Raw genomic sequence first — 10,592 nt, forward strand, 5'->3', positions numbered from 1 at the left:
AAAATATTTTATTTTATGTGCTGGAATGTGCAGAAAATAGGTTTAAATGTTAAACAAATTTCTTACAGTCAGTGAATGTTGCATATAATTACATTTTTGCTTGATGCATAAAGTTAAAAGATTAAAACTAATAAAACAAGTTTTAAAAAGAGACTTTTCCATTTGATTACATTTTGTATGATGGATTATGTAGAAAAAGTAGAATTGGGCTGAAAGATCTATCGCTTTATCACCTATTCAGGTTGTAAATCGTGTTTTTAAAAAGTAACAAAGTAACTAACTAATTAATTACTTTTGAAAATAAGTAATCAGTAAAGTAACGGGATTACCTTTTTGGGGAAATAATCAGTAATTAGTTACTGATTACTTGATAACTTGACCAACACTGCCCATGTGATTGACCAGACTGCCTAAACCTGACGGTTGCTGCGGGTTATTGAGACTCCACCAGCTGAATGTTGGTCTAAATGAATCTCTTTTGGTCAGCATCCCAGCACTCCATTGCCAGAGCCAAAATCTGAATAACAAGTGTTCAGGAATGGCCAACTGTTTAGTGGCCTCTCAAGGTCAATGGAGAACAATGGAGGCTGTTTGTCTGGTGAACACACGGTTCACACTCGGGCGAATTCAAATAGCTTCACTTTGAAAAAGAAAGAAATTTAAAGAGGGGAAAAATAAGCGTGATTTCAGTGTGGTGAACAGAATCCTTTTATTAGCTGATGAGTCACAGCATTGTGGGGATGATGCACTTTTTCTCCAGGTGCAGTCTCTGAAACACACCTTTCTTCGTGACCAGCTGCAATTTTTGTTTTACTTGGGTCAAACGTTCACTTTCATGATCTGTGAAAGGACAAGCTGCACTCACGCACGCACGCCCCGTTGCTGCATCACAGGCTGAACGCTGGCTTCACGGACCTCCCACGAGGCGTGGCCAAGTGTCGAAGCTTATATATGTTCCTCGTGAACGTTCGCTCCTGTATTATACAGCTATGCGGCGCTACTGAATTGGTGTTTGTCCTTTTGAGTTTCATTGAGGAAAAAAAATACCATATGGACTTTGCATTGGGAGTTCGTTTAGGCGCTTTATAGGTTTTAGTCGTATTTAGGTTTAATCATGTTGAAAAATAATGGAAAGAAGACCGCAATCTCAGTAGCCTGCACAGCATGTCTCTGCCTGCTGCTGCTGCTCCTGGTTGCTGTGCAGCATCACCGGGTGCAGGTGAGCGAGGTGACGAGCGAACGGGACATCGGTACGCGCTCTCTGCTCCAAGATGCCACGCCGGGGGAAGGGGAGAGCGCACCGCCCGAGAGCGCACGGGATAAGAAAGGATTCTCGGCTTACTTCACCAAACTGACCCGGGGACGGAGGGAGGTGGAGAAGCCCGCACGCTCGTTCGCGGACCCCCCTCCAGCTGAGAACATCAGCGCGGATGACATCTTCATCGCAGTGAAGACCACCAAGAAGTTCCACCAGTCCCGGCTGAGTCTGCTTCTGGAGACATGGATCTCCAGAAACGTGCAACAGGTAAATGGGAAAAATGTAGCATGGAACATTCAGCTCGTTATCAAAACACTGCGCGTGCACAATCCGAAAATTAAAGATTTCAGTGATTTACTTATGTCATTGTTATTAAGCCCGCACTGCATAGTTGTAACAATAATCCAGTGTACGCATGCAGGTGATGATGATGTTTCATCGCTGTTCACGGTGCTTTATTGTTCCCCTTGTCACTAGATGACATACTGAAACGGCCACACTGTTCACCATGCTGAATTCCCTCTGCTCTGTCACTTTTTATTTTCCCCTGAGTGATGTCCCTGAGAACGGAGGGAGCAGTTTCAGAACTCCCTCTTCTCCCCTTTTCTCAACCCCCCTCTCTCCCCTCTCTCTATTATCCCCCCTCTTTTGAGGTGTCCCTGTGAATGTCCCCGGTGCGATGGATGCTTCACAGCCACCGACTCCAACGCTGTCCCCCTTCCAGGGCTAACAAAGCTTCTTTCTGAAGGGGGAAGAAAAGCTTTCCCAGCCCCTTGTCTCCCCTCTCTCCATGGGAACGTGGGAGCTGAGTCTGGGTCAAGCTTAGTGGAGGGATGGGAACGTGGGGGCTTCGTTTAGGGGATGCCTGGGACAAAAGGGTGCATCTATAGGCTTGCTTATGCTGGGAATGAGCACGCTGAGTATGAAAATGTCCTTGAAAACCAAGCTCCTTTAGAGGGTGCACAAAGACAAGGCTGAGGAAACGGTAGCTAGTCAAAGTGATTTTATCCTACACCTCACATGCGCTTTTGCAGAAGTCGTTGTAATTTGTTTCGGCTACAGTCACATAAAGGCTTTCTTTTTATTCCAAGCAGCAATAAAGTTGAAGGGGATCTGTTTGATGCCAGGGTTTCAAATAATAATAGACTGTCACAATCACTGTGTGAAAAGGAGTAATGATTAGATGGAGTAGATCAAACCATGATCTGCAACAGCTGCTTACATGCGAACAGCTTCTGCTAATTGTTTGCAATTACTGCAGTGGATGATGTTAGTTAACCCATTTAAAACAGAATTATCAGCAGGGCTGAGAGGCAGGCAGCTGGTAGGTGGCTGCATGGACAAAAAGGACAGACTGAGCACCACAATGCATGAAGGAGTTCCTGGAGAAGGGGTGCCAGGTGGTCAGGGGAGACAGCACAATGGAAGGCCTTAATGCCAGCCATATGATGTTCATGAGTTCCCACCATGTACATATGGTCATCCTCTGTGATCAGATTTGATTCTCACGCTCAGCTGATGGACATCTGTGGAGTTTGCATCAATGTTGGAGTATCAGACACAAGGGACAAAAAGTATTATTTCTGTATAAGCAAGTATGTTTCTGCAGGCTTTTACACTTGCTTGCTTCTCACATCTGCTCAGTATGTGATCTGGTGGTGTTTCTGTGAGAACAGGGAAGGTAGATTATCTCTGTGATAGGTTTGTTGACACAATAGTGCTTGTGGCCTTCTTAATCTTTGAGCGCATACATAGCATAAATAACACTTTTGTAAATCCAGCTTGTTTGGGTCTTTATGCACATTGTTAATAAATGCTTTTGGAAAAAAAACATTCAGTAGCTGGGACTTTACGTTTAAAGTTTAATTCCTAACCATCCTCTTTACTTTCTCTCTTTCCAGAGTTCATTTGGAAATCTGGCACATATGAGCGTTTTTTTTTTCCTCCAGTGTGCAAAATTATTTCAAGTGTCTGGACAGCTGGCACTGACATCTTCACGGTGGTGTGCCATGCATTCCTCTCTTAAGAGTCTGATAATTAGCCAGCCGTCCAACAATGAGATCTTTTAGCATTTAGGAAAAAAAAAACCCCACTTGGAGCTGCAGTTCAGTTATTCAAATGGCTTCAGTGTAAAGAAATAAAATACAAGCGGTCAGAAAGTGGGTGGATGTCATTAAGGAGGAAATCCTGCTGTTAATCTGCAACTTCTGATTTGGAAATCAACAAATGCATGTGTTTTATGCCATCAACTTATCTTTTACTGCATCCCTGATGAAACAATTCTAATCCTGTGTGATGTCTGCCAAATTATTAGTCTGCACAAAAAGTGCTGAAATGCTTTGAAAAGCTGGGACAAAAAGGGGAAGGAATCGGGGTGGAGGTGGATGATGGAAAAGAAGGGAGCCCAGTGCCCTTCCTTCCTGTGGAGCTGGAGGCAGCCAGCCAGGCACCACGTTCAGCTCAGACAGGGCCGTGCCAGACCTTCCTGTGATCAGGAGCGCAGCACCGCTCTTCTCCTCACCTCTTGCCCTCTCGCCTCTTATCTCTGCTCCACACAGGACCATCTCTTTTCTCTCTCGTGCATTCTTTTTGTTTGAATTAGTATTCCATGAAAGTAGCTCTTTTAAGTTTTCAGTGAAGGAACAATGACTAAGGAAAAAACTTCACTGGGAGATTTCTCTTTAGTTAACTCCTGCAGCTGTATGCAAATGCTGGCAAGCGTTTACCCAGTGGAGACTTTACCCAGCATGAAAACTCACAGCATTGTTCTATTCAAGAGGCTCTGGCTGTGTGTGGGGGGTAGATGACGGGGTGAAAAGGAGGTGATTGGCCACACACGGTTTTTGATTTACTAATCAGCAGTGAGAATCCCACCACCGCTCCTCCATCCACCCTCCTCCTCTTTCTGTCAGTAGCCAGGCAGCTCTGGCAGCTGCCTCAGTGATTAGGCTGTCTATTGAACGAGCTTTAAAGCAAACAGCGCCAGCCTCTGATCCCTTCACCAGCGAAACCACCACTGTTCCCTAAACAAATACAGGCTCATGGCTTTAGCGTTGAGCAACATCTGCTCAGAATTTGTTCCACAAACTGCTTGAGCAGCCTCGCTTTGTGTTGGGGGGAAAAACAAAAAGTAAACTGGAGCAACCGATGTTTCATTTAATTCAAGTAAAGTCAGCGGCCTGCTTATAGATGCACATCACAGATTGCAGTTGCTCAGCAGCAGGGCGATGGTGGTGAACGTGCAGGCATTAGAGCTCTATCTGTTAGTGAGGGTTAAGGGAGCATGACCTGGCATGTAGAGACACGTGGCGTAGATAGGATAGCGTGGTGTTCGGCAGGTGCTGCCTCACCTGAGGTGAAGAGTAAACAGACTACTGGCGGTTACAAAGCCTGGGGCCGGCCGCCTTTTCATCACCGCTATTCAGCAGCTCGCACCTGCTCTGTGTGAGTTGTCATAAAGAGAAGTCTAATCTCTTCCCGCTTCTTTTAAGTGTGTTCCTGTAAGGTGCCCTTTGTTCTTTACTCCTTTTATGACTAATTGCTACATTTAACAAGTGCCTGCAGTCTGGTGGTTTTAATTCTTCTAACGTTTTTGAATCTGTCAGTCACACAGATGCGAAGACAAAGAGACAGACATTTTTTTCCATGCTGCTGTTTTTATCAGCATTAATCATTTTGAAGCTCGGCAGCAGGTCCAGCAGAGCGACGAGGCTCAGCCACGGGATGTGATACATGAACGGGGTGTGTGTGTGGGAGGCGGACAGTCTGCCTCCTCCTTTGTTGTTTGTCTGGGATGCTTCGGGGCGGCTGCATAGTTGCCATGGTGAGAGTAAAATGCAGGACAAAAGGCCTTTATTAGAGCAGGAGGCTGTTTAACTCAATGCGTTTTCCACTGCATAAAAGCAATGCTGATTGATGCTAATCACACCAGCTGGATGTGACGGAGAGAGACTTTGAACACACTGTTGAATAAGACCGTGTGGCCACTTCACATGATCAGCCAGAGTAGCTATACTTTTGTGGTTCTGAAGGCCATGTCTCCTTATCTGTGACTTCCCTTGTTTGTTTACAGACGTACATCTTCACAGATGGAGAAGATGATGAGCTGAAGAAGAAAATTGGTAAGTTTTATGAGGGAGCTTTCAAGTTGCCAACAAAGATCATTTTGTTTGAGAAAGGCACCATCAATGAGAAACCGAATCCCATTTTAAATGCCATAAAAATTTTGCTCTGAGCTTTTTGCCTCTGTGAAAGATGACTTTGAAATACACAGATGCTTCTTTGATGATGCCATGCCTTATGTTTTAAGCCATAACTCTGTCTCTTTCATGACCGCCACAGGGAGTCATGCAATTAACACCAACTGCTCTGCGGCACACAGCCGACAAGCTCTGTCTTGCAAGATGGCGGTGGAATATGACAAGTTCATCGAGTCGGGGAAAAAGTAAGCATCGCTTTAGAAAACGCTCACTTGTGCATTAGCCGAGAATGGCTTTGATCTAATAACTATTCTGTTTTGCAGGTGGTTCTGTCACGTAGATGATGACAATTACGTGAATGTTCGGGCCCTGGTGAAGCACCTGTCCCAGTACCCCCACACCCAGGACATGTACCTCGGCAAACCCAGTCTGGACCGGCCAATAGAGGCCACAGAGAGGCTGGGCGACAATAAGATGGTATGCTGAAGATTGTTGTTGATATCGCAGTATATATTTTAATGGTGACTCGCCAGATGGTAGCATTAATAACCTTTTCGTTCTCCTTTTATAGAAACCAGTGAATTTCTGGTTTGCAACAGGAGGAGCAGGTTTCTGTGTGAGTCGGGGTCTGGCGCTGAAGATGAGCCCATGGGCCAGGTAAGATATTTGTAATTATGCTGCACTAAGATTGCATTTGCCTTGTAGTGAACACATAAACTACAAAAACCCCCAAACGTCCTCAATAGTCGATCCAATGGATTACTACATTTGGAATAGTAAATTTCTAAGCTAAAGCCCAATAAAAATAAAGGCAAGAAGTAGTGCCCCAAATCCCCACCCACATCACAATGCCAACCTTGGGCGTGTCTTTACTTGGATCTGTAACCAGCTTGCAACACCCAGAGACTCTAGAACTGCCATTATAAGAAAGTAGGTGCAAGGCTTTAGGTGTTTCAGAGGCATGTTACAATTTCAAAGTGACTTCCTGTCAGTAGAAAGGATTCGTACAGTAGAGCAGAGTACACTGGCACTGACCAGGTGACTTCTTATTTTTTAGTGGCGGTCACTTCATGAACACAGCCGAGAAGATCCGTCTTCCGGACGACTGCACCATCGGCTACATCATCGAGTCGGTTCTGGGGGTCCCCCTGACCCGCAGCAACCTGTTCCACTCCCACCTGGAAAACCTGCAACAGGTGTCCAGATCTGAGATTCACAAGCAGGTGAGAGGCTTATAGGACATTCTGCATCCTCGAGAAAAGGGCAAATCCGAGTGAATGTGGTGTTCACGTTTTTGCTCTTTTTTTTCAGATCACTCTAAGTTATGGGATGTTTGAAAACAAGAGCAATATCATCAATTTGAAAGGAGCGTTTCCAGTAGAGGAGGATCCATCAAGGTGAGGGGCTGTTTTACTTAATTATAAGACGTATTAATTTAAGCACATTTTCAACATAGATCTAAGTCTTTTTCTTGTCTTCCAGGTTCAAGTCTGTGCACTGTCTCCTGTACCCAGACACCCCGTGGTGTCCTCCCCAGGTTCCCTATTAGGGCGACCGCTCCTTTCTCATCCTCGTCTCCGTCTTGCCTCGGTATCTGAAAGGCTCGTGGAGACCAGTGTTTGGTATTAGACCATGTGGCTGCTGTATTCTTGCTGCAGTGGTGCATGGTTTTTAATAGTTTTACTGGGCTGCTGTGCGGCCCGCCTCGGGACTCTTCCTTCCTCTCTGGAGCCAGAGCCTCATCCCGTATTATGGGGTACGGTCGGAGGACTTCAGCTCTGCAGGAAGTAGCTTTCATCGTTAAGCTTTGCAGGCAATCAGTTGAGCTTTGTGATGTACATGTTGCTTGTAAATGTATCTGCTATTCTCATAGAATGTATTGTCTTATATTTGAGCCTTTTGCCAGCTTTACATTAACACTTTTTTTTTTGCTTTTTAAAATGCAGAGCCCTTCAAGTCTATGTTTGTAGGCTTTGGGCTTTTTTCTCATTTAATTGGCTTTTTTGGGTATTTCTTTTGTATCAGATGACTCCGGACATTTGCTCTAATATGAAGATGTTGTTGTGCTTTTAAGTTAACAGTGTTATATTCCCCATAACCTGAGCTGGCAGTTGGCAGATTTTCAAATGCATCCTTTGGCGATCCAATCTGATGTGTATCAGGACAAAGCACTTTTCCCTTCCTCATAGTTTTGTTTTTATTTCACAAACTTACCTAGTTTACGTCCTCTAATGATATACTTCAGATTTGTCCCAAACTAACAAAAAAAAACAAAAATAACCCCTCAAAATCTCAACATTTGCTCCTTTTGATGTATTTAATAACACTCCTTGCATTAGTTACAATCAAGGAAAAGTAATGAGTGGTAGAGATTTTGCTTTGGGGTTATAGTCACCTTTGCTTTGCTTTGACAAGTCTTTTTTTTTTTCTTTTTTTTTTAATATTGCACAGCTGTGTTTCAAATGGGCTGATGTTTGCTCCTCACCTCTGAAAGGTACAACAGAGAAGAATTACTGTCTTTTTAGTTTGGATGATTCCCATTCGAAGAAGAAAAGCAAGAGCAGTTTGAATCAGTAGCACAGAAAAGGAGAACCAGATGGGTAAACTGAGCCGCAGTCTATAATAGTTTGCACAAAAGACTGTTGAGCCTCTGTGTTGTTGTCAATATGAATGTTCCTTATTTACACATAACATCAGCTGGTTACTGTTGAGGCCTGCGAGGTGAAAGCAACATCAGCGTTTCCTCATGGAGGTGTCTGTGTTCCCTCTGTGTCATTTCTCACCCATATTGGGTTACGCTATACATCTTGATTACAGTATTGTGTACTGTGCCTTTGTTTAAATGAGTAGGGATTGTCTATGCTTAGAATGTAATTTCCCCCTTTGTGGTTTACATACACTTAATGACCTGTATTTTTTTTTTTTTTTTTTTGTGGGACTGCTTTAAACTGTGCTAAATGACTGTGGTGTTTTATTCTCCAGTATCTGGAGGGTTTGACCAGTTCATTCCCAATAACTGGCTCCTCAGGGATTATGAGCTGATCCTGGTATTAACTACCATGGGACCCACGGTGGGACCTAAAACTCTGAATAAAAATGTATAACCACTGAGAAACTTTCCATTTTTTGGTAATGTTTTTATTTGACTGTCTTGCAAGCTTAAGATGTTACACTTAATGCTCACATTAATCCTATTTGTAGTACTTGGTCCTTTATGGACACTTGAACTTAAATCACACATTAAATCTTGTAACAAAACTGTCACTCGTGAACTCTGGACGACACTGGGAGATTCAAGGTTTTTTTTCCACACTTGTCCTTTCTCGGGAGTAACAGACCACAAAAGACAGCCTGTTTCAGATGACATATCAGTACAGGAAATAGTTTGATTTAGGTGTGGAAGCGGCCTTAGTAGAATCTGCAAGACACAGGATGATGATGATTTTCACGTTGCTGCATTTAGATATCAGACTTTGTACAAACAGCCTGGCAGGTTAAAGACCTGTGACTATGCTAAAGACTGGTCTATATGAGTATTTAAGTTTTACTTTATAGCTGAGGCTTATTTTTAATTCCTCTGTGTGGATTTGATAGCTGTAGTACACATGACTTTACAATGAAAGAAAATGACCCTTTCAGCATGAATTGTAGTGGTTGTGCTCATGATACACATCCCCTCTACATTCAGAGATGGCTTTTCATAATCCAATATTCAACAGATATTACTATGATGAAAGAAGCAGCCGGAGGCCCGGGTGTTCTCAGCCCTCCCTGCACTTATCCGTGCTGTTATAGGGTAAGAGGAAGGGTACTTCTTAGACTGGCTGCCATACATAAAGACAACCATTGGCATCTACAAACAATTTAGATCCCCCAACTAACCTAAAACCACATGTTCTTAGACTGTGGGAAGACGCCAGAGTACCAAGTGAGAATCTACACAGGCATGAGGAGAATGTGCAAACTAGACACAGGAGCGTCCAGCGCACTAAATGAAACACAAATAACAGCTAAAATAAAACAAAACTAACACTAAACTCTATAAATCCAAGAATAACCAATGCGCAGTCATTCCAGTTATCACAGGAATGATAATGAACATCAAAACAGGAATCAGAGCCTAACCATCATCAAATCTAAGAGAACAACAAGACCAAACAGAAACCACGTAATTAAAGCACTCATAGAATGATTTTCTATTCCATTTGAACACTCACACAAACCTCATTCACACACTCTGATGGATTCATCATGGGCAACTTAGGGTTCAGTGTTTTGCCCAAGGATACTTTGATACGCAGACTAGAAGTGTCAGATATTAAACCGCTGACCTTTTAACAAGCCACTCCACCTTCTGTGCTACAGCCACCCTGGTTAATATTAAAAAAAAGAGTCCAAAGAAATTTAAAACCGCACACACAACAAATTCTTGATTGTTGTGTCAGTTTAAATGTTTATTTATCAGTGGAGGTGGCTGTTAGATTCACTGTTAGATTGACAGGTAGACCAGAAGAGTTGTCATTTAAGGGAAATAATATGTTTTTGTGTGCTGCTATAACAAGATGTGATAGATTAAATGTACAGGAGTGGACTTTTTCATGCTGGGCTCAAAATAAAAAATTACTGGTGGGTCACACTTTCCGCCCTATATTTAATAATGTTTTTATGTATCAACAATATCAGCTTTGTCTGTAATGGACTCTTTTTACACTGAAGTGTTGCTATTTTTATCTAGTTTTTATTTTCCACCACTTGTTATGACGGACGGCAATTCAGTACGGGAACTTTTTAAAGAAGGCAGAAATCTGCCACACTTTATTTTCTGCACTGTGAAGAATGAAATATTAATTAAAACAACTTTTCTTTTTTCTTTTTTTTATCCTAAAATAAATAGTTTACTTGAAACGAAGCACATCCCGGCTGAACTCTGGGAGACACTGAACTGAAGATCCATCACCAAAGCCTTGCATGGGAGACAAATCACTCACAGCAAACATCCTCACCACAAACCATAATCACAGCTTTGTCTTCCATGGATGTATAGTGGGAAAAGCTTGAGTCTTTCATGTGTCTAAAGCTCATGTTCAAACACAGCAAGAGCCCTCTGCAACCTAAATTTCCCCGCTTCTCTTCTG

The 10,592-nt window shown here is 43.0% G+C and overlaps 1 protein-coding gene across 1 annotated transcript; it reads left to right on the forward strand.

The window, feature by feature from the left end:
* The first annotated feature begins 971 nt into the window (after nucleotides 1-971).
* Nucleotides 972-8,577, forward strand: lfng (LFNG O-fucosylpeptide 3-beta-N-acetylglucosaminyltransferase). The gene is made up of 8 exons (XM_080904375.1): nucleotides 972-1,525; nucleotides 5,331-5,379; nucleotides 5,600-5,702; nucleotides 5,781-5,934; nucleotides 6,029-6,114; nucleotides 6,515-6,680; nucleotides 6,769-6,854; nucleotides 6,940-8,577. The coding sequence occupies exons 1-8, from the start codon at nucleotides 1,115-1,117 to the stop codon at nucleotides 7,004-7,006; spliced, it is 1,122 nt and encodes a 373-aa protein (XP_080760501.1). The 5' UTR covers nucleotides 972-1,114; the 3' UTR covers nucleotides 7,007-8,577.
* Nucleotides 8,578-10,592: the final 2,015 nt, after the last annotated feature.

Source organism: Rhamphochromis sp. 'chilingali' (genome assembly GCF_963969265.1).
Source record: "Rhamphochromis sp. 'chilingali' genome assembly, chromosome: 15".
Lineage (NCBI taxonomy): Eukaryota > Metazoa > Chordata > Actinopteri > Cichliformes > Cichlidae > Rhamphochromis > Rhamphochromis sp. 'chilingali'.